General features: G+C 42.6%; 1 protein-coding gene and 1 pseudogene across 1 annotated transcript; both read left to right on the top strand.

Moving 5' to 3' along the window:
• On the top strand, nt 3,680-4,853 carry Glrx-ps4 (glutaredoxin, pseudogene 4; annotated as a pseudogene).
• Spetex2g (Spetex-2G protein) lies at nt 5,682-9,294 on the top strand. The gene is made up of 4 exons (NM_001009971.2): nt 5,682-5,815; nt 6,566-6,725; nt 8,214-8,345; nt 8,789-9,294. Exons 1-4 carry the CDS (start codon nt 5,725-5,727, stop codon nt 8,988-8,990), a joined length of 585 nt encoding a protein of 194 aa, NP_001009971.2. The 5' UTR covers nt 5,682-5,724; the 3' UTR covers nt 8,991-9,294.
• Nucleotides 9,295-24,307: the final 15,013 nt, after the last annotated feature.

The following is a 24,307-nucleotide window of genomic DNA, read 5'->3' as shown; positions in this document are numbered from 1 at the left end:
TTAGCTTCATCCATCTTATCTAGTTTTGGTGGATATATATCCATATCTATATCTATATCTATATCTATATCTATATATCTATATATCTATATCTATATCTATATCTCTATATCTATATATCTATCATCTATATATCTATCTATCCATCTATCTATCTATCTATATGGACCACATGTGGGGCAGGCTCTGAATGGCCGTTCCTTCATTCTCTGCCCTAAAATTTTCCTCCCTATCCCCTCCTGTGAATATTTTTGTTCCCCCCTTAAAGGAGTGAAGCATCCACATTTTCGTCATCCTTCTTGAGTTTCATGTGGTTTGTGCCTTAGATCTCGTGTATTTCGAGTATAACTAAGAGGCGAGGATGCAAAAGAATCAAATGAATAGCTTGAGGCCAGAGGTTAGTGGTGAACACCAGAGGGAAAGATCATTCTTCCAGAAAGAATTGGCAGGTTTCTGGTAACTCAGCTTTACCAGACTACTTGTCTTGGGTCCACAGAACTCTCTGAGTTGCCAACACCAAGGTATGTTACGCCTACATACACTGGACAGTGTAGAAGGAGATGTCAAAGCCAGATGTCACATTTACACCTATGTAAATAAAAAACAGAGATCATTTACCCAGAAAGGATTGCATACAGGTAGCCAACGCTAGGATAAATTATGGGAACCTGAATTAACTGACACATGGCCTCCTAGAGTCAGATAAAAGTACCTGCTTGTTTTTATTGATACCCTTTCTGGGTGAGTAGAAGCTCACTACATCGGACTGAAACTGATCATAGAGCAACTAGAAAGCTCTGCTAGGAACTTTCCTCCTAATTTTGCCACTCACTAGGAATGCTGTCCTATAATAGCCCAGCTCTCACGGCCAAAGCCTATGAATAACAGTCAAAGATGTATGAATAGTTTGGAGTCTTTGTTGTGCAGAATTCTGGGTAGGTGGAAATAATGAACAAGACATTAAAGGAGACACTAAGAAAACTCTCATTAGAGTCCAGGAAAGGTGGAAAGGCTCTTTTCTTATTTTGGGCCTGCTGTACTCCATACAAGGAGGGGTTGAACCCTATAATATTATGTTTAGAATACACGCCCCATTGCTTCTAAGTCTTAGAGATCAGAGGTTGGCAGAATTCTTCAACTATTTCATTCTTGAAATCCTGTCTGTCCAGTTCTCTGTAAAGTCTATTACTTTGACTATCAGAGAGACCCAGTGAACCTCTAAATCTATCTACAATATCCCCTAATTTGGACCTGGTGGTAGTGGGCAACGAAAGGACAATGAAAGCAATTTGCAATGAACTTACGTGGCGATGTTTTACACTCTTACAGTTATGAGGTTAGGTGGAATTTTAACAGGGATTCCTCACAACTAGGTCAAGAATGTTGAAGCCACAGATGACAAGGCCAAATAGACTCCCTCCAGAACTTCTGGACCTATTAAAGTTGAGCTTTCACCTGACCTCAAGTCCTTCCACTCCCTGCCCAACCTCCTGGATCTTACATTTGGCATGAATACAGGATCATGGTCCAAACTCTAACACCCTCAGGCCTGGCCCTGGGAACTCAGGAAGGTGGATACTAGAGAAGAGACGTCTAATGGAACTGCGGAAGAGCAATCTCCGTCCACGTTGTCCTTTGCTCACTAATATCTGGTTACTTTTTGGAGAAAGGATTTGAAAGTTTATCATTTGAAGTAGGTGCACAACATTTAAAGTTGTATATTCACTGTGTAACTGGGTTCACTATGTTACCAAGATCATTGCAACAGAGGGATGCAAAACAGAGACTTTGTGAGTACACATCCATGAATATATGTAAAGAAAGACACCTTGGAAGGAATGCACAATAAGAAAATGAAATCCAATATCCATTAAATTAAAGGTCTGGAGGGAAATACTGCCTTTTGGGAAACAGGAAAACCTAGGAAATTGGAATGTATGTCACAGGACTGGATCTGGGAATAAAATTATTATGCAGAAGAATCTTCCACCCCATGTCCCTTGATGTTTTCTCCCCATGCCAGGCCCCTGACACAATCTGCCCTTTCAGAGCATGTAACTACTAATGGAGCAAAGAGAAATCTCTAGCTTTAGAGGGAGGAGATATGGAAAGGGTTCCATTGTGTCACTGGAGAGCCTCCTGGACATGGCACCTCAGAATCTGGTCACCATAAGGAAAGCTGGTTAGCAGGAGGCCCTGGCAGTTCCCAGTGACGTCATCCAAATGCTCTCCTGTATGGTGGCCTTCTAGAAAGAGTAGCGTAAACTGCAATAAAAGGATACACTTGAAAGTAAAACTTGGAGGAAATGCCCTGGCTTATCTACATTATCACTGTGAACTGTGACATTGCTCTCTTGGCTTCTGTGGCCCGACATGAGGGCTCTGAAGCTATGCTGCATCCTGTGGAACTGTGAATGAGCTTGTGTCACACGAAGCATGTGAATGGAGTGAGAAGACAGTAGGAGGACATTGTGACATTGCTCTCCCAATGGAGACATGGAAGTGTTGACAATCACAGTGGGTGAGTCTCAAGCTGCACTTTGAGACCCAGCCAGGCTACGTTTCACCTGTCAGCTCACTTCCTGCACATCCACCACAGGCCAAGGGCAGGCTCAGATGAAGCTCTGTTGAAGACAGGTGCTGTCCCTTGTGAGCTGCGTCTCAGGGTATGCGGAAGACCATTCAGCCTCCGGTGATGTGGGAGATCAGAGTAGTAAGAGGCAGACAGAGGGGACAGTTCTGTGTTTGTTCTTCTGGGCTACCATAACTACATCTTCCAGGCTAAGGATTTGCTCATGGGAGTCTGCTGTGTCACATGTGTAAAGGCCAAGCTGTCGGAAGTCTCAATAACACAACTGGCTCCAGGCTGCTTTCTCAGTCACTGGGATTTTCACACAGTCCTTCGTACCTTGTCTTCTAGAACCACACATTCTTTTCTGCCTTCATATGGACAAGGCATATTTTCTCACTCTCTCTCTCTAGAGACCAGTAGGAACACATATATTGGATAGCCATGCTTACTGTCTAAACTGGCAGGCGTCCAGGTAAGGCATTAGTGGGTACAGCATCATATCTCAGGATCTCTTCCTGTAAGGGTTGGAGCAGAACTCCCCCATCTCATCCTGGGTGACGATGTAGATTAGACCCATCAGATTAAATAAAGAATTGAAAAACTCTCCTGGGGGTGAAGTGGTGAGGAAATCATGTTGCCGTCCCATAAATGCACTGCTATGAGCAAGCTTCAGACAGCCTGGGGGGTGCAGCCTGCAGCAGAGACCACAGGCCTTTGGTGGAGAATGATTCAGTTCAGAACTGGGAAGGGAGAAGGATGGTTGATATTGTTCCAGTAGATCTCACTGCCTATAAAAAGAGTTTCTTCTAGATCAATGAATGGTTCTTGTAAAGCAGCTCCTGGACTGGACTACTGAGACCAACCATGAGCCCACCAGACTGGTGCTTTCCAACCAACAGACAAAAGTATCCACTGTACAAATGATACACAGATATATACACAGAATACCAGATGGATACAGAGTTTCTTCAGTTCCATGAATGAGGGATTCAGCAGATGAGATGGCTCAGCAGATAAAGGTAATTGTTGCCAACTCCCTACACCTGAGCTCCTTCCTAGGACCTACATGATTGAAGGAAAGAACAAACCTCTCACAACTTGTCCTCAGATTGTTATGTAGTTGGATTTTTCCGGTCTTGGTCCACAGAAGCAAAGACATCAGGTTTTCCAATTCCATTTGACACGGGACCAGCACCTTCAACCGAATGTTCCTTCCTGGAAAGCTGCAGCCTGTCGGCGTGGCTCAGTGGTTTGTGAACTGCAGGTGTCCGTCTGGGAAGGTGGTCGTGTTCATCCAGCCCACCTGCCCCTATTGCAGAAAGACCCAAGAAATCCTCAGTCACCTGCCTTTCAAACCTGGTCTTATGGATTCATGAACATCACAGCCACTAACAACACCAATGAGATTCAAGATTAATTACAACAGCTCACTGGATGGAGAACAGTTCCTCAGGTCTTCATAGGTAAAGAAAGACTGCATAGGCAGACGCAGCGATCTGATCTCCATGCCACACAATGGGGAGCTGATGACCCGGCTGAAGCAGATTTGAGCTCTGCAGTTAGGAAAGGGGTGCAGGCAGAGCCCATGCCGAGAGCCATCATCCAGCTATTCTGATGGCCCGGACCCCTGAGAGATGATGTGCATCACAGAGGATGTCAGTATTTTCTGGTGACCAGACTTTTCAACAAATTGGCTTTTATATCTTCTTTTCCTCAGTGCTAAAACTTGTTGCTGTTTGCCTTTAACCATGGGGCTGAGAAGCTTAACAGACAACACTGGCTTTTCCACTCTTCCTGAGCTGACATGTCTCTGCCTCTAAGCCCATGTTTCCCATCCAGTTGATCTAAATCCCCATTGAATCTGTTTCTGGTTTCCTGCCATGCTGGTCAGCTGAAGTCATTTTGCAGAAGTCCACTTCCTGAATGGTCATTAAATCAATGGATATTGTGATTTTGTTTATGACCTACACACAGGCCTTTCCCTCCATCCTGCATGCACCGTCCCACTTCTCCATTCACAGCCCTCAGCCAGTGTTCTCAACCTTGCCCTCGCACAACCCACAGAAGTCCACACTTGTATGAGCACGCTGTTTGAAAAATCAGATGAAGAGCTTTAGCATACTTGGTCCTCACTGTAGCCATAATAACATAGACGACAGAGCAGATTGTGCATTCATCTCTATTCATAAAGGAGATTAAGAAAATCCCAAGTTTTATGTTGATCCTCGTCAGAGTACCAGCACAGTCAAATATGAAATGCAAAATTGCATCAATTGTATCAAGGGGCAACCCCCAATATCCTCATGCCTGGACTTGGAAATTAAGGAAGACAGATATTGGAGAAGTGATGGCTGTCGGGCTACAATGTAGGAACACGCAGTCCAGGTTGACCTTTACTCACTGATGACCAATTTAATTGTCTGGCTATATTTGAGAAAGGAATGATGTCCTACTTAATATGTAAAAGAAGGGACAGAAATTTATGATTTTATATTTGCCCTGTAGTTGATCCCCTATATTCCGAAGAAAAGGGAGTTTTTATTGCAAAAAGTAGGATTATTAACATTGACTTTGTGAACTACATGGACGTGTATGTGGAAATAGCCCTGGCTATCAAGCAATGCACAATAAGCAAATATTATTCAGGTTTTATAAAATTAAAATTACAGGAGGAATATATTGTCCTCTAGGAAACAGAAAAATTTGGGAATTAGACTGTATATATGTGCACCGTCTCAAGTGTAGATTTATTATTGATAGAAATCGTCCTCATTTGTGGTCCCTAGAGATTTAGATACTAACAAAAATATCTTATGCAATTCAGGGTTGTAACCAACTCTCCCCATCAAAAGCATTGATGACATCCGATGAAGCAGAGAGAAATATCTAACTCTGGAGGAGAAGTTGCCAAAGGATATTCCCTGGGTCACAGGAGAGGCTGCAGAAAAGGGCCCCATAGAAATTGGTTTCTTTTGGGAGAGCTGGTTAGCAGGTAGGCCATAGAACTTTCCAGTGACGTCATCAGTAATCTCTTCCTTGGACAATCTCTTGTATCTAAGAGAGCACTAGAATCTTCTGTGATGTCACCAGTGTTGTGGTGACACCAACTGCCTGTGGGATTCCCTCAGTGCCTTTTAGGTTCACAAACAGGCATGTTTCACCAGCTGCTCAAGCTCGTTCAGAAGGAGAGGGGAGACCAAGGAGAGACCAGACCGAGGCAGAAGAAAGCTGGCCTTCTGTCTTGTAAGTACAGAAGAATGAAATCATTCTGGGGAAGGCACAGTGAGTACTGGGTAGAGTTGGGGAACTTCCTCCAGGAGGGAGGTTTGAGCTGAGCCTTTCAGGAGTCGGCCTTACAAGCAGGAGCCTTGGAATTTGTCAATTGCAGACCAAGAGTCAAGAGTCCTGATGATTAATTTGACAGAGAGCCAGGAATTGGACAGCCTGCAGCTTCTTTTCTATGAGCTTTTTAATTTCTACTGCCAAGGAATGCCAGGAGGAAGCCCTATGAGACTAACAATGTGCCCATTCATGGTTGGGTGCTGAAGCACTTCATCCTCTAGATTCCTGTAGGTTACTAAGTCTGTGGTGACAACAACAAGGAAGGATGAACCCCCTAGTCATGAATTGAGGTCGCAGACACTTTAAGCTTGAACACACGATTAGGGTTTGATGGTGCTGTGAACTCCAGGATTGACCTGCTCCACGTCTGTTATCTGCTGACAATGTCCCAAATCTTTATGTCTGAGGTAGATTCTATCTTTCACGATGAGGGATCATGTAATAGTGAGTGAGGCTTATGTATGGCAATGGAGGTTGGGAAGAGGGAAATAGCTTAAGAGTCCACATTAAAGATAGCTTTTCTTCTCTTTCAGGGATTCAACAAGTCTCCAGCCTTTCCTCTTCCTCAACCTCCTTTTTGAGACTCAGAATGGTCTTTTCTGCCCATGGGCTATCCAATATGTACATTCACTTGTGTTTATCTATCTACAGGGTTTATTCGGAAGGCATCATCAGAAAATTTCATCAGTAACCATGAAAAGCGTATAAAGAAATTGGAGGAACTAAAACTTGAAATCCAGAAGTGTAAAATCAAGCGGGATGAACTTTCTCGAATCCTGGACCTTTATGTCAATGATGGTTTGAACTACAGGTAGTCATTATGCCCTGTAACCTATTGACTGTCTTGTGCTCTCTCTGCTAAGCCAAGATTTCCTCACATCAAGAAACTGTTTCGGGGCTGGGGATTTAGCTCAGTGGTAGAGCACTTACCTAGGAAGCACAAGGCCCTGGGTTCGGTCCCCAGCTCCGAAAAAAGGAACCAAAAAAAAAAAAAGTGTTTCACCTCTCATTCTGGATTTTAAGGAGCCTTGGCAGGTGCTGGCCTGTGAGAGAAGCTAGGTGCTGTGTGTTTAGGGTCAACCTCTCTTGTACTTGACCCTGAGCTCCTTGGAGTTGAATTGGATTTTTTCAACAGCTGGAAGGACCTGGTCACACTTGCTGCATCTAAGTGTGTGAATGAAATGCCTGAATGTCCTCACTCTTACTCTGATTTAGATCGTATATACTGATTCTATGGCACCTCCACGATAAAGTTGGCATTCTAATTATGTTTGTATATGGGTTGGTATGAACGTATGGATGTGAAAGTATTTGTGTGTGTTTTGCTCAGGATCAGGAAGTCTGGGAACTTTGATTGGGTCTGAGAATTTGTTTGATGAACAGTTTGCAGGTCATGATAGTGATGAGTCCGTGAGGCCGTCATTGATCAACAGAGCACTTTGCTCCTTCTGTTTACCTTGCTGGCAAATAGGACTCTCCTGAGGGGAGGAGGTGTTATGAATCCTCTTCCCTGTAAAAAGTAGTTTCGGCCTCTGGGAGTCTTGTAACAAGGATTGAGAATCCCTGCATTCAAAACAAGAGAAATGTCATCACATCTTTCTGTTGGACCCAAGGCTATGGCACAGACTGGAGGAAACATCTTATACTTCTTACACAACTATTCAATTCCTTCATGCTTACCTGGCCAGCTCTTCAAGGTCAGCTCCCTCCATTTGGTCCCCTAGCTCTGCTGTCCAAAGGCCAGGATAATTAATTTAACCAGCACCATTGGAAGGAGCAAGTTTGTGGTATATACTGGGCTTAGGTAGTCCAGAGAACAGTCTGAGTTCATTTATTTATTTATTTATTTATTTATTTATTTATTTATTTATTATTCATTTTCCTGCTTTGAACTTTATTTTCTTTTTTTTAATTATCCAAGGATGGTTTACTGTGACCTAGAAAAGGTCACTGTGGGAATAAATTCTTGGCACTTGTTATTCCCAAACATGCAGCTCTCAGACTTTCCCCCCTCCTATACAGAGGGTCTTTATAGGACCATATCTCACCAGCCTTTTAAGGATTACTTATTTCAAAACAAATGCATGCTGATTTGCAGAGAAATATTTTCTATGGGAGAGTGATGGTTTGAATCTCACTGTTGTGTTTTTGCTGTGGTCTTTGAGTTTTCCACTTTCTTCCCTAGCCCCCATTCCTTGAATTTGAATTTTTTATTGGCTATTTTTTATTTACACTTCACCTAATTCTGAAATCATGGGTTCAGACAGTTATTTGTTCCTTGGGTCATGTTCTAACACAGGCTGAGTGTTGAATTGCCAATGCTTAAATCCCAACATGAGATGAGAACGATGGACATGCATAAGATGACCAACTGGATAAGTGATGCCATGGAGAAGTACAAGGAGCTCATACAAGAGAACAATTCCTACCGGTGAGTCACTGACAGAAAGGAGACCCCAGCACTAGGCAGGGAATACTTCTGTCCAGCTGTGACTTTGAAAAAAGATCTGTGATCCATGAGAAACACATGGGAAGATTGTATAGCTGCTGGGTCTTCTATCAGCCCTCAGAGGGGATTGGCCCTCCACCTGCCAATGGTTTTAGAATACCATGAACACAGAAGCACCCATATGCACCATTTCCTCTTCTTTGATGTATATATACCCTCTTAGTGTCAAGATTTTCTGAAGTACTTTGATTCCCATGGAGTGCGGACTCGAGATTTGACCTGCCTCTAATTGGTGCTAACATGTAAACTGTGGCTCTAGTCTGGAGATGCCTGGGGATGGGGCCCTTGAAGGGATGATTGTACTTGCAGGAGTGGCAGGCAAATAGAAACTGCCTGGGATTTACCATTATTTGTTTTTGATTCAGCATCAGAAACTTCCACCTCCTGAATGAATGCAATGAATTGAAGAAGAATGTAAGGATTTTGATGAATGAGAACAGAAAACTGCTGGTGGAGCAGACTGAACTGCAAGCATCCTGTGAGGAGGGAAAGAGGTTCTGTGAGGAGGCCAGCAAGACCATCTACACCGCAGATATTGGATCCTTGTGTCCTGTTACTTTTGAGTAAATCGAATGTATCCTTGTGAATCAAACAGTGATCTCGAACTCGTCACTCTTAAGAACCTTCTTTATTGAGGTGTGATGTAACCATCTGAAATCCCACAGCTCTCAGGCAGAGATGGGTCTCTGCATTCTCACAGGGATTGGGCATCATAATGACTTCCCAGTCAGACTGAGATACAAAGACAATTGTACTTTCAGTGTAGATTGTGTGTCCAACTCTGAATACCAACTTCATGATGAAAAAATTATCAATGCTGTATCCTTATCAAATATTTAGTGACCACTAAAATATACTCTTTTGTGGATGAGAGTGTTGAACATATTAATGGAATATTCATCAGGTGTTCTGTAGTATCTCCCAGGAAATAAAACAATATTATAGGGAGTATAGAAGCAGTCATGAAACAGAATTGCTTGCTTTTGGTTTCCTTCAAACATGATATCAATTGTAACTGCACAGAAGAGATAATAAATTGCAAGACCTTTCAGGGGATAGGGTTTTTATGGTTGGTTGTTTTCTTGTTCTTCTTGATTAGGATGATGACTTTTGTTCTTGACAATGTACTATGTTCCATTTGGGATTTCAACTCAAGCAGACCACATAGTTTACAATTCAGTTTCTAGATTTCTTTAAAAGCCGGACAAAATATCCAGGCAAAGGTGCCCTATGAGTTTTCTCCTTTGGTTTTCCCATCTTTGGGTGCTTTTGTTTTTGTTTGTTGTTGTCGTTGATTTATTTTATATTTATGAGTGTTTTGCCTTCTGTAGGTCTGTGCGTGCTATTCCCCAAAGGCCAGAAGAGGTCATTGGGTTTCACCTGGAACTTAAGTGACAGAGGATTGTTAGGTGCCCTGCAGGCCTTTTGAGAAACAAATTCTCAAATGATGAGCCATCTCTCCAGCCCCTACCCTGGACGTTTGTCCTTCATCGTGTTCCTTATTTGTGGCAATGGATCATACCTGAACAAAGTGTTTCTTGAGATATGTAGGGACACATTTATGGGGTCTGCATGCTAATTATCTAAACTTCCAGGCATCTATGTGAAGTTTTTAGTTAGGGTTTCACTGCCGAGAACAGATACCATGACTAAGACAAATGTTATAAAGGGCAGCATTTAATTAGAGCTGGCTTAAAGGTTCAGATTTTCAGTTCTTTATCATCAAGGTGGGAGCCTGGCAGCATCTAAGCAGATATGGTGCTGTAGGAGCTGAGAGTTCTACATCTTCATCTGATGTTTGCTAGCAGAATACTCAGTTTCAGGCAGCTAGGATGAGGGTCTTAAAGGCCAGACCCACAGCTAAACACCTGACCCAACAAGGAAATACCTACTCCAAAGAGCCGTACCGTATAATAGTACCACTCCCTGGGCCAAGTGTATACAAACCTGCACATTCCACTCTGAGGCTTCCAGAGGCTTCTTCAAACATATGAGACGATGGGGGCCACATAGTGGTGTTTCTGAGACTTCCTTTTTCAATTCAATTTATCTGATTTTCTTAATCTAGGTCTCACGCAGAATCTTCAGACAAGTGCAAAAGGTAGCCACATTCTTTACCATAAAATCTCCCCAAAGAGTCTCTAAGCAAATATTGAAATTCTTCACAGTATGCTTGGGACAGAGTCACACAATTTAAACCACTTTCAGTAATAAAGTCTTCCATATTTGTTCTAGGATGGCCCATTAAGCCCTATTTAAAGCATTTCCACAGCTTTCCAGATCCAAAGTCCCCATGAAAGAGCCCGAGTTGGAACAAATCTGAGGCCGGTGGGAAAATTCGACCACCAACCTCTGAGCACAGAAGGACCCCTCCCTTCCAGGAGGAGTAGAGCTAGTGTAGTTCCTGCAACAGCTGCAAACCAGACTGTTGAAAAAGCCTCCTGTGACTCCCCATCCGACTCCCTCAGAAAGTCCCAGAACAGCCCACTGACTGCAAGTCAATTTGGAGGTTGCCTCTCCCCACTGATAGTACCCTATATAGTTACCTTTCTCCAAATTCTGCCCCAATTGTTTGAATTCTACCTTAATTGCAAGTATATAACTCCCTGGTAGACTCTACTCAGGGACTTCTCTCTCTGAAATGGGATGACCCTGATATTTTGGAATGACTAAACTCTTGCCTTTACATAGATTTCCTCCTCTGTGAGTGACATTTCAGGTGGTTCAGGTAGTGGTTCAATTTGTACCTCACATTTTGTGTATTGGCCAGTAAACTCCCCTCTTGGAGGAGACCCACAGGAGAGTGTGAATCGGGGAAGTGACAGCTTGAGCGATGTACCACAGTTGTCTACGTCTCCTCTATCTAGCTTCCATGTGTTCTGCTTTTGGTTAGATTCATATGTGCAAGCTTAAGGAGGGCTCGGACAGCCTCAGTAACAGGACTTTGATCTGGCCAGTGGCTGGAGCAGATAGCCTGAGTTATCCTGTCCGTGGCATGGACAGGCTGGTCTGTGTACTTCAGCTGTGAAAGAGGGCGCTTTGTGTTAGTTGTTCTTTTGTTTTCTGTGTTCTTGGACTTGGACTGACGAAATTTTTTGACATGGGACAGGTTGTTAGGACTAATGACCACTTAATGTAACTTAGAGTGGCCTGCTTTTGATGTTAAATGGCCACAGGACCTCCCCAAGGTGTCAGCAGTAGAGGATATAGTGTTTCAGAAGTTTTCCCTCCTCCTCCCTGCTAACACTTCTTTGTCAACGGGAACAAAATCTGAGTCCAGCCTAGCAGTTAGCTCCATCCGTGTTGACAGTGTTAGCTTTGGGGCTGGAGAGATGGCTCAATGGTTAAGAACACTGACTGCTCTTCCAGATGTCCTGAGTTCAATTCTCAGCAGTCATTTGTTGAGTTTCTTTTTCCCTCAGGACCAGCTCCAGGTTTTACATTTCTCACCGGTTTATCCCCTCTTCCCCTCTCCTTCTGCCTAGGGCAGACACAGTGCAGTCTGGCATCCAGGGTCCATGACAGGAGAGGCCCCAAGTGGTCATATGTATCCATTAACAGAGTTTGCAACTGACTCCTGCTCACATCTTTTGTTCAGTAAATGAATATCCTCTTGCCAAGAGAAATGCATGCTCCCTGTCCGAGTAAATGTGGTCTCTGAGTTTTTAAGATGAAAAAGATTTATTTTATATAAAGAAAGGGGATGCCTCTGGTAGGCTCATGTTGAGGCATCTCTTCCCCTGAGGGACCAGCCACAGGATGGCATAATGTAGAATAAACTGTATTCAGGACATGACACCAACTCCCCCGAAAAGTTCTTACAGGTTCTCTTCACCACAGACATAGGCCAAGAAACTGGCCCTTGGGCCCACAGGGAACCCACCCAGATTGGTTATTTAATGGGTGTAAGGGTTAGGGATCTCCTCCAGATTTGCCACCAGGCTCTGCAAACAGGTTTAAACAATAATTGGCCAGTGTTTAGATATGATATGAAATAAGAGAAAACAGAGAACTCTAGTACAGGGCGTTCTTCAATTAGTTAGTGCCAAATATTAGGTAAAAGTTACAGATACAAGCTAATAAAAGTTGCAAAGATTATAGAAGAGTGCAGATTAGACAAGAAGAATGAATTAGAGCCCCTCTAGCCAACAAAGCCCTGGATCCAGGAGAAAAGACTACCATAGAAATGGCCAATGGCTTATTTATCATAGAAACTGGACTCAGTGACAGCAGGATTGCCTGGTTATTATTGTTGCCACAGCACTGTTGGATAAAGATGCAGATAAGTTAACTTTGCGACTCATCACACACACACACACACACACACACACACACACACACACTTCTGATTGTTGTTCAGTAATGCCTACAGGCTTCATTTTCAGACTTTCTCAATTTACCATGGCTTACATATTTTCCAGCCACCTGTTTCCCCGAACCGTGCATTTCTGCTGCCCGACCCTGACTTGGACTGTCCACTCCATCAAAGTGATTCTCCTCTGCCAGAGACAGAACAGATCTGGTTTATTAACAAAAGCAGCTTTACCCATGAGGGTCAGAGGAGAGCAGGGGCAGTGGTGACACTGGAAATGGAGGTAGTCTGGACTCAGTCTGTTCCTCCAGACACTTGAATTCAAAGGGCCAAGCTAATAACATTAACACAAGCCCTCATCATGGAAAAAGAAACCAATGGCTAGAGATAACACATGGGCTAACAAGGCCGCTAAGGACATAGTCTTAAAGAAAACAGCATCTCTAGATTGGATACTGTTCTATCTGAACCACCTAGATCAACTGATATATGGAGAAAAAGAAATTAAATGGGATGGTGATGATCGACTGAATGTAAGCTAATATTATCCATCTCTTTAACAAGAACTCTTCTCAGAAAGATCCACAGAGTCACTCACTTGGGAGTAAAACGAATGACAAACTTTAAAGCTTATCAGCTGAGCAACACTCCCAGTCACCCCAAATATCCAAACTCCTGACTGAGAGGTAAGAGCCTGGAGGCCTCTACTAGGAAAATTGATTTTATAGAGATTAAGGAAGAAAGACATGGCTCAAAATACCTGCTGGTTTTTGTGGATATTTCCTCCTGGATAGACGGATAGAGATACTAGAAGAGATTTTCCCAGATTTGAAGCACCTAAAGTAATAGGACCAGATAATGGGCCTGCCTTCATATTTCAGAAATGTCAGTGACTAACTAAGATCTTGGGGACAAATTGGAAGCTTCATAATGCATATCATCCCCACAGTTAAGGGCAGGTAGAAAGGATAAATAGAACTCTAAATTAGACCTTAACTAAATTAGCCTTAGAGACTGCTGGGACTGGATGATGCTCCTTCCCTTTGCCCTATACTAGATGTATATGGCATTCTAGCCCCCGTTGTATCCAGCCTACAGTTGGCAGCTATTACAGAACTGAAAAATGATAATTTAATATTTAAGGTCAGCGGTACCCAATAGGATCATGACTATGTTTGCCCTAAATCATGTGCCCTCAACACCCTGGCAGTCCCCTAAATTGGGGAAATTATCCTTCACAGGACCATGAAGTTAGGGTTTTACTGCTGAGAACATATAGCATGACCAAAGTAAGTCTTATAAAGGACAACATTTAATTGGGGCTGGCTTATAGGTTCAGATGTTTAGTTCAATATCTTTAAGGTGGGGACGTGTCACCCTCTAAGCAGGTGTGGTGCTGTAGGAGTTGTGAGTTCTCCATCAGAAGGCTGCTAGCAGAATACTAACACTCAGGCATTTCTCTGACCCCAGATATCTTAATCAAGCAACTGGCTTTTGAAAATGCTAGTACAGTAGAAAAACACTGTCTCAAAAACCAACCAACCAACCAAACCAACAAAGACAAATTAAAAACAGCAGCAATGGGGTTGGTGATTTAGCTCAGTGGTAGAGCACTTGCCTAACAAGCGTAAGGCCCTGGATATGGTTCTCAGCTCTGAAAAAAAAAAAAAGACAAAATAAAAACAGGAGCAGCAGCAACAATAACAACAACAAACGAAAGAAAGAAAACACCAATGCATACTCTTATGTGACCTTACCTCCAAGTTATTTCTGAATTGTAAATTAAAACACGTATAGTCAAAAGCTGTGCAGAATTAAGATAGGTGTTCCCTGGTGGTTCCAATTGGGGGTGGGAGACCATGACAGACAAGGGTAGAAAGAAGAACATAAATAGAGGAGAAGCCACCATGAAGTAAGAATCTTTAAATAATGGACATGTGAGTGGGCTAATTGGAGTGAAAAGCATCCCAGACAAAACCATGGCAAATTATATAACAGAATTATTGGAAAAATATGCATAATAGTATAGAGGATAGCTATCTGCCCAGTTCTTGTGCTAATTAAGGATTATCATAGATATAAAGCTAGTGTGAATCTTTTATCCAGAAACTAACTGGGCAAAGGATGGGCAGAAATCCATGGTTGGGATCAAATACTTTCTACACACAAAACCAGATTCAGCACCTAGAATTACAATCTTCCCAACCCCAGATAACTACAGACCAGCATACAAACACAACCAGTAACAGCCAGGGCATTCAAATCTCTATTAGAGCCCATCAACACTATGACAGAAGGCCCTGAACATGTCAACATGACTGAAGAACAAGAATAAAACAGACTGTAAAACAGCATTTGCACATATCATAGAGGTCTTTAAAGAGAAAAATAAAGAAATCTGTGAAAACACTAACTGTGGAAGGAAATGAATGAAGGAAACCTAAACAGAGAGATGTGGATGAGTAAAATGTAGGAACTCAAATAGTCTCTCAGAGGCAGACCTTAATAACAGACTCCAACAGATGGAATAGAGAACCTCAGGCATTGAAGAGATGATAGAAGGAATGGATACGTAGATAGAGGAAATCTTAAATCCAAAGGGAGGAAAAGAGTGGATGGGGGAAAGGAATAAAGGAAAAGCAAAGGAAGAAAGGAAGGAAGGAAGTCAATCCTGGAAGAAAACATCCAAGAAATAGACAGGATTTTTCTGCAAAATAACAAATATAATAATGATAAAGACAATAAAGTATATAGGAAGGATGAAAATAAACTTGGGTCAAAGGCAAATAAAACAAAAAACAAAAACAAAAACCAACCAACAAACAAACAAACAAACAAAAATTCTCAACAAAATCATAGAAGAAAATGTCCTTAACTTAAACAAGAGACTCATCAAAGTAAAAGGAGCACACAGTATGAAATAGACTGGAGTGGAAAAGAAATTCCCCTGGGCATATATTTCCTAAGACAGTGAAGATGGAGAACAAATAAGTGTAATAAAAGCTGCAAGGGAGGGGCTGGGGATTTAGCTCAGTGGTAGAGCGCTTACCTAGGAAGCGCAAGGCCCTGGGTTCGGTCCCCAGCTCCGAGAAAAAAAAAAAAAAGCTGCAAGGGAAAAAGTACTGGTAACATACAAAGTCAGTCCTCCTATGAGAATCACACATTACTTCTCCCAGAGACTCTAAAAGCCAGAAGAGCCTGGATAGATTCACCGAAGACTAAGAGACCAGACTAATAAAGTTGGATTTTTGTTGACCCAAGGGCCTCCCTTCTTTTATCACATACAATATTATTAGATACTTCCTAAAATTGCCTTCAGAGCTTCTTTGAGGAAGCCTGAGGAGCTTAAGACCTCTGATAAAGTATTTTGTACAAAAGGACCTGCTTCCTTTTTCCTTATTTCTACTACAGCAGGATGGAGGCAAAGTTTTTTGCAAACTACTTTTAATAAGTAGCCCACATCATAGGTAATGGAAGAGAAAAGTTATTAGGATATGGGGGAAGAGGACCTGTTCAGCAATAGTTCTTCAGGAAGGAGCTTGTTTTTCTTTGGCAGCAGTTCAGGACAACAGCAAGCAGCAAACATGACTCCGGAGGGGATTTCACAGGGGAGGAAAGCAGGAGTGAGGTGGAAACATTGTGGCAGCGGCTGTGCAGACTCATGAGCTCCTGCTCAAGCTGCAACAAAGCACCCTGTGCTCTGAAGCACAGCAGCTTAGCCAGTTAGCTGGAGACCTGGCTCTCCCACTGCCCGCCTTACCTGGAATCCGCACAGAATACAAGAGGACAAACAACTGTGCCTAAGCCGAGCAGGCAGCGCAAAAGCGCCTGTGAAGGACCCGCAGATACCCACCACCTTAGTCAGCTTCATCAGAGCAGAGAGTCTAAAGTCTTTTCCTCCTTCAAGCATGGCACCCCAGCCCATTTTCTTTCATTCCCTGCCTTTATTTTGATGGCTTCTACTTCCCTTCATAAGTTTGTCGTTTAGTTTCTTTTCTCTCTTTTTTGTTTCTTTGTTACTTTCTTTCTATCAACTAATATAAAGGACCAGCAATTTGATATTTCTAACCTAATATTTGTTGTGGTTTATGCCGTACATATTTGCATATTAAAACTCTTTTTTCTTGCATTTGCCACACTTTAATCGGACTCATTAGCTTAGCTCAATTTCGGTTCTTGGGTTTTCTGAGGTAAGTGAATGTTGGGGTGACCTCATTCCCAACTCCTGATCCTTGTGCCTCTAAAGTCAAATGCTTATGAATTTTCAAAGTTTTCTTTGCCAGTGGATATGTGTGTGTCTGTGCACATATGTGCCACAATATTGAGTCCATGTTTGTACCATGGGTCCCAGGTATTGAACTCAGATAATCATACTAGGGTAGCAAGTTCTTTTACCTGCTAAGGACCTTGCTGCTATTGCACATGTGTGTGTGTGTGTGTGTGTGTGTGTGTGTGTGTGTGTGTGTCTGTCTGTGTGTCTGTGTGTCTGTGTGTTTGTGTGTGTGTCTAATTTTCATATATGTATACACCATATATTGCGCCAATCTCTGCCTCTCAATACCATTGTCCTTCCTTTCCTCACCTCTTCTATCATTTCTTTTTATCCCTCTGGACAGTTTCTCGTTGACATCAATTTAAAATGTAGGAACACACACACGCCATTTCAAACCAAGTTAAAATGAAAAAATAAAAATATGCAGTCTTTTTGATCAGTACTCCTTAGCAATAGCTTTTCTTTGATTTTTTTATACATTTGATATATAATAATTAATGGGCAATCAGCTTGCAAATTTTCCTTAATGATTATATCCTTGGAATTTTCATAAATGTTAGTATACTATCTGTGGATAAAAATGTCAACTTTTAATTTCTACTAGTGACGGGCCTTAAATTATCACCTTCCTCCATTCTGACCACAGCAGTCTGCTGTCTATAAGGGTGATCACCACTTAATAAATAAAAGGGAAACAGAAGAGTGGTCTTGTTCTGACCCCTTCTACCCAAATGGTGTTACATGTTTGTCCTGAAGAAATGAGGATATGTTTTGCTAGGTATGGGGTGCCAGCTTGTGGAAGTGAGAATTTAGTGCACCTGAGTGATGTCTTCTCCCACAGTTGCCTTGGCTGGAGGAGACCTGAATCATCCCAGTCACAAGCACTCCTCTCTCGAAAGAAACCCAACCTCAGCTTTAAAGGAAATGGACACTTAATATCCAGTGAGATTCGTGCACATCCCTCACTCTGGCATAAGTCCAAAAGACTTTCAGAAAAATGAAAGGGCACTTAGCGCCATTAGAAAATTCATGCCAGAGTCTTCTGTCTAGTCCAATGGAACAATGCCTCGAAATACCCAGCTACAAGTTGTTAATCTATACGCCATGCCGTGAATCATCTAAGGTGATAGTATATTTCATAACGCCCTAGTAGGTACTTAATTGCTTTTTTGTGGATCTTTTGTGATTTTTCATGGTGGTGGTCCACTGTTACTTCAAGAGTTCAAGCAGGAGGGCAGAGGCAGGGAGTAGAACATCCTTGTTTACATAGATAGTTCCATGCTAAATACAAATAAAAAGATCTTGGATTACAAATACAAAACCCCAAATGAACATGTCATTGCAGATGTGTGTCCCTTCTGAGCGCACAGGGTAAGACCAAACTTTATCCTGCCAAGAGAACATTCATAAGAAAATTGCTGGAGACACCAGGCAGATTAGAATAGAAGTAATGGTGCCAGAGAGGTGGTTCCACAGTTAATACTAGCTACTCTTCCAGAGGTCCTGAGTTCAATTCCCAGCAACCACATAGTGGCTCACAACCATCTACAGTGAGATCTGGCGCCCTCTTCTGGTCTGCAAGCATGCATGCAGGCAGAATGCTCTATACGTCATAAATCTTAAACAAACTAAAATAAAAATAAATAGGTTTGGAAAGCTATGTGTATTATATATAAAAAGTGCAATTACATCTACTGCTATCCTGCATAGATATACAGGGGCCTGCAGCATCCTTCTATTTCTGATAGTTCACCCACCACTTCAATATCTGAGACCAGTGTCACTTATGAAATACTTCATTTAAGTTATAAATGTACCATTGTCATTCAAGCCTGGAAATATTAACTCTTTGAATGAATGTACAGAGAATTTTAGTCAGTATGTTGCCACAGGATCTGTCAGGGGTTGGAGAGATGCTTCACGGATTAAGAGTACCAATTGTTCTCCCAGAGATCCTGAGTTCAAATCCCAACAACCACATGGGTACTTACAGAACTCTGCAATGTGATCTGATACACTCTTCTGGTGTGTTTGAAGATAACTACAATGTACTCACAAGTAGATATTATATAGTAAAAAAAAGGAAAAATAGGACTTCTCAGTTTAATCTGGCAGACCTAAATGTCATGGACTTACTGGATGGAGCAGGGTGGGCTTGATCCTGTAGGAATGTACCCAAGCACTGAAATTGGCACTTTGAGTCACTATGCCCAGTTGTGAAGAGTCCTTTCATGGTTGTGGTGAGCAACTTTGCTTATCCTTTCCCATCAGCCAATTCTTTCTATATAAATGAGATCATTTCTGTAGTGTCTGGTTTCAGGTGAATTCTGATTGGCTCTGTGATTCTGACATTTTGTGGCTCCAGTTGACTAAAGAGGAAGCCATCCATGGTTTTCTAGGTCTCTGAGTGTTTTACCTCTTTTAAAAATATTAATCAATCATGTTTATTTAAAGTATTAACATCAGAAATTTTTAATGGGAATTATTTTAAAAAATCATTAAACAACCAAATCGATTTTCCTATTCTAGCCATATAAGCCAGCTGGACTTTGTAAGGAAAATGATCTAAAGCATCAGTGTCAAGGACTACAGAAAACTGCCACCCACAGGTAAACTGCCACAGTAAAGTGACTACAGCATGGTTCTGTCATTCATACCAGACAACCCAGAATAAATACCTTATAAAAAGAATTAAAATCTATCCAAACCACTTAAAATACTTAAATGCAGAAACCTTAATTTTCCTTCAGTTGGGCCAGAAACCACCACAGTCGCTATGGTCAGTGTTCCAGGGAGAACGAGTGGAAAGTTTAAGCTTAGGCCAACCAACATAGCCCTCGACTTTTCAAAGAAATCGTTTACTCAGGTATACTGTAAATAAGGACTGTGGCAACACAGGAAACAAAGGCAGTTGGCAAGTGAAACTTCTAGAAGCTCATGAAACTGCAGATGGAAAAGGAGAGACAGGTAGTGCCAGGTTCTCTGCAGTCGTTCGGTCGTGCAGGGTGTCAAACAATCGCTGCTTCCCACACCAGGATGTTAGCCCACAGGAGGGGCTGCCGGGACCTGTCCACTGTGAGGACTGGAGGGCTTTCCAGGAAGGCTGAAGCCTCTCAGGTTAGGAGGCCTCAGTAGAAAGAGGAGCACAGCGATCACCATCCAGGCCATCAAGATCACAGTGATGCTGATGCCACTGTCACCGGAGGGCCCTGGCAATTCCCGAAGGCATTCTGTGTTGGTACAATAGGCCCGGGACTGCCGGAGCAGATTGATGAGTATTCTCATAGTGCGTTCATGAGAGCAAATACATTCACAGGGATCAAATCCTCCTTCAGTCATGGTTGGTTACCAGCTTGATTTTACTCAACTCTTTAAAGCCACCCAAACAAGTGGTGGGTGGGGAGGGAGGTGGCCTGGAGTATTCTGGATGCAACTGTCGCTACTGCTGCTGCTGGCCGCCACCCTCCTCCCCTCCAGATTAGATAGGCCATGTCACTCTTAGCCACTAGACCCGGATCTGTGTTTTGCCTTTTGTATGGGTGGGTGGATCACGAGGTTGTCAAGTGTGGGCAGAATCTGGGAGACAGCTTTGCCTATCGAGGTTGGTGTTAGTCTTTGTATGGTTACCAGGAACCAATTCCAGATCCTCTGGAAGAACAATAAGTGATTTCAACTGCTGTGATATCTTCCCTGCCCCTTCCTCTATACTTTGATCTTTCTTTTTTTTTTTCTTTTTTTTTTTGTCTTTTCCGGAGCTGGGGACCCGAATCCAGGGCCTTGCGGTTTCTAGGCAAGCGTCTACAACTAAGCTAAATCCCCAACCCCTTACTTTGATCTTTCTGTAGTCTCTCTGACTCCATCTGCCATAATGAAAACTTCATCTCATAAAACACTGTGGACAATAGCTACTGTGAAAAATACCATAAGTTGACAGAGCCTCCATTTTCACATAAATATATAAACACATAAATACCTAAAGAAACACAGAGACACACATAAACACACGCACAGAACACACAAAGACACACAGAGACACACACAGCCCAAGTCATCATATTCTTTAGTAATTCTGTCCAGAGCCAAGTGGTTATAGGGATAGAAGAAAGTACAATTCCCAGCAATTTCAACTGAATATCATGCAATGCATATTTATGAAATGCATACTTCACAGTATTTTAGGATTCGAGTACATTATACTATCTATCCTTTATTTTCAAAAGTATCGAAAGTTATGAAGAGAATTCCAGCCTAGTATCAGACTTGTGTCCATCAGAATCAGAACAGTTTGCTGTTTGAAACTTTCTTTTATTACAACTGTTTCCTAATGTCACATAGGAAAACCGGCTTCAGCCAGAAATGCCTTTAGCTACCACATGCATCTGAATCTCACCCTGGGAAAACCATGAGAATCCATGAGAGAATGTGTGTGGCTCTTTGATGTCCAGCTTTCCTGTAGGTCTCTTCTGGCTTGCACGAACACCACTCCTTGATTCCTCCCTCTAAATGGCCGTGCAACCTTCTTGCCTTGCTCTGCTGCTGGTCACTGACAACTTGAGGAAGGTAAAAATTGCCTAGTGTGTTAGTGAAGCAGGCCTTTGAATGTCGCTCTGAGGGGTTTTGGGGAGAGAATCGACGTAAAGCAAACTCTGAATGGTGGTAACACCATAACTCTCAGGCCAGGTGCCTGCACTGAATGGCACAGAGAGGAAGCTAAGAGCTAGAATTTCCCTATTTCTGCTCCCTGCTCCACCCACATAGTAAGAGTCTCATTCACATCCTGCCAGCCAGTCCACTTCTACCAACTGCACCTCTCACGGCTACACTCACCCCTTCTAGGATGGAGTCTGTGCTTCCCGACTCTGAGCCAATGGAACCCTCCTTTCTTAAAATGCTTCTGTGACAGAATGGGAAACACGACCAGTGCAGTCACTGCTTCCTTCTGCCTTTTGCAGTCTCCTCCCGCCTGGTTCCCTCACAGCCTTCGCAGTCCAATGTGTTTATAAGAAAACAGGGTAAAGATGTCACCTTAATTCTCCTTTGACTTGTCTCTGGGAAGAGCCTTTTGCTACATCAGCCCAGATAGAAGAGTGAACGAGGAAAAAGAGAAGAGAAGACAGTAGATGGCCTAGGCAAGGGATAACTGAAGTTCTCCTTGTAACACAAGCTACTTCCCAAGATATTACCACTAATCCAGTTTCTGTGTCAATAGACCCCCAAAACCTAACCACCTATCATTAGAGCACATTTGCTGACAAAATTTTGTTGCAGTTAAATTTCTATTATATGTCTTTCAAAACACATCTAAAAGTGGAGTGGGCTTTTCCAGCTAGATTCATGACCTCCTCTCTCCCACACAGCACCCATACTCAAATCACCTGTGACATCTTGTTTCCTAAACACAGGTATGGCTGTCACTTTTACTTTTCTCCATGGGATAGTTTAGGTAGAGTGACCTGACCACACCTGCCCATCAATGATTGGCCTTCTAGCTTTAATGACTTCGGAAAATTTATGTTTGTTGATAATGGAAATCCTCCCACAGTATAAAGTCATTTGCTCCTGCTCTCAAACAGAGGAAAAGAAAGAGAGAGAAGGTCTGCCTGCTAGGCATAGTCAAGGTAGGTCAAGGCCTGTTGGCAGATTTTTCAGCCTGCTGAGGTATGGAACCTTAAGAGAAGGTGTACTTGAGGCTTAAATTTCTATTGACCTTGGTGGTTAAAAACGGAGTAGTTTGGGGGATGGGAACGAATGCATTGTTTATTTTAACAATTTGTTTCTGTCAGCTTGTGGTTATGCTTCCCAGAGTGCTATAGTAAAATAGGGCTTTGAGAAATGTGCTTGTTGTTTCCTTGTACCCACCAGCAGCCCTTTCATAGCTGTCTCTTTCCTCTTCTTTTGGCCTTTCCTCATCTGCCCCTCAGAGAACCTTTCCACTTCCTACCAGTCAGTCCACCAAAGTAGGGCCATGCCGTTTCAGGAAACTGGAATTTCTGAAAAGCCCATTGAATATGGAAAGCAATATACCCCAGTATATGTCCTGCAGCTCAGAGTAAGATGTTGCAAAAAGAGGATAACTGACTGATCTCCCACTTTGTGCTTTCAAAAAGAACAAATACTTCAAAACCATAGTTTCTTCCGCCTCTCCATTACAGAATCTGATTTCAGCCCTGCACACTGTGCTCTCCTGGATCCATGGATGGTAAGCTGCAGGTTCTGGAGATGCCAACCCCTCAGATGAATTCAATGTCTGCTCAACTCAGTCCATTCATTCACAGTTCCTGGAGTCATTGCGTCCACCGACCCAGACGCCCATCGCCGATCGAGAGTATTCCACGCAGCGGATCGAGTTCCAGCAAGCAGAAGGATCTTCAGTCACAGAGCACATTGCGGAACTTTCCTGACATGCTGGACAGAACTAAGAGGTTAGTGAGAAACAAGTTTGTGAAAAGGATCCTATGTCGCCATCTTCTGGGAAAATACAGAATTACATCCTATTACCTTTGGAGTCTGAGGCTTCCTTCTAGCCTCGAATGTGCCTCTGTTCAAGTCACAGATGCAGATATTCACAGCCAACCATTGGACTAAGCCTGGGGACCACAATGAAAGAGTTAGGGAAAAGCCTGAAGGAGATGAAGGGGATTGGAACCCAATATGAAGAACAACAATATCAATTAACTGGAGCCTTCAGAGTTCCTCGGGACTAAACTACCAACTAAAGAGGATATATGGTCCGGGCTATGGCTCCTGATACATATAGTGTAGAGCATGTGTAGCAACAACTGGCTCATCTGACATCTCTGGGATGGGAGGCAACTGGCCCTGTAGAAACTTGATGTCCCAGAGAAGGGGGATGCTAGAGGGGTGAAGAGGAAGTGGGTGGGTAGATGGAGGAGTGGCCTCTTAGAAACAAAGAGGATTGGGAGGGTATGGGGGTTCAAAGTGGAGAGACCAATGATGGGGATGACATTTGAAATGTAAACAAATAAAATGACTAGTGTATAATAGATGGTGACAGATGTCTCCATATGGACTAATATTCATTATCTGTAACAGGTTCATTGAAAGTCAAAACCCATAACTGTTGTGACTTACTTATTATTGAAATTTCACATAGATGAACACAATCAACATTTTAACTTCTCTCCTTGCACCCATAATAAATCATTAGTTACCTTTATAAAACAATTTAAAAAGCAATTAGGGTTTCTACTCTCTTAGGCTTCGATACAGCGCCTCATTTAACTCTCCCTCTCTATGTTCCCTCCATTGCTGCCCTCTCCCTGTCTCTTCACATTTCAC

The sequence above is a fragment of the Rattus norvegicus genome, chromosome 15 (assembly GCF_036323735.1).
Source record: "Rattus norvegicus strain BN/NHsdMcwi chromosome 15, GRCr8, whole genome shotgun sequence".
NCBI lineage: Eukaryota > Metazoa > Chordata > Mammalia > Rodentia > Muridae > Rattus > Rattus norvegicus.
The sequence above is the reverse complement of the archived record's forward strand: the minus strand, read 5'-3'. Positions and strand labels throughout refer to the sequence as shown.

Excerpts from the sequence above, each read along its gene's own strand:
- Spetex2g (NM_001009971.2), top strand. The coding sequence starts at position 5,725 with ATGTTTCACCAGCTGCTCAAGCTCGTTCAGAAGGAGAGGGGAGACCAA. Across the intron at positions 5,816-6,565 it reads GAAAGCTGGCCTTCTGTCTT|GGTTTATTCGGAAGGCATCA; the intron begins GTAAGTACAGAA and ends ATCTATCTACAG. Across the intron at positions 8,346-8,788 it reads CAAGAGAACAATTCCTACCG|CATCAGAAACTTCCACCTCC; the intron begins GTGAGTCACTGA and ends TTTTTGATTCAG.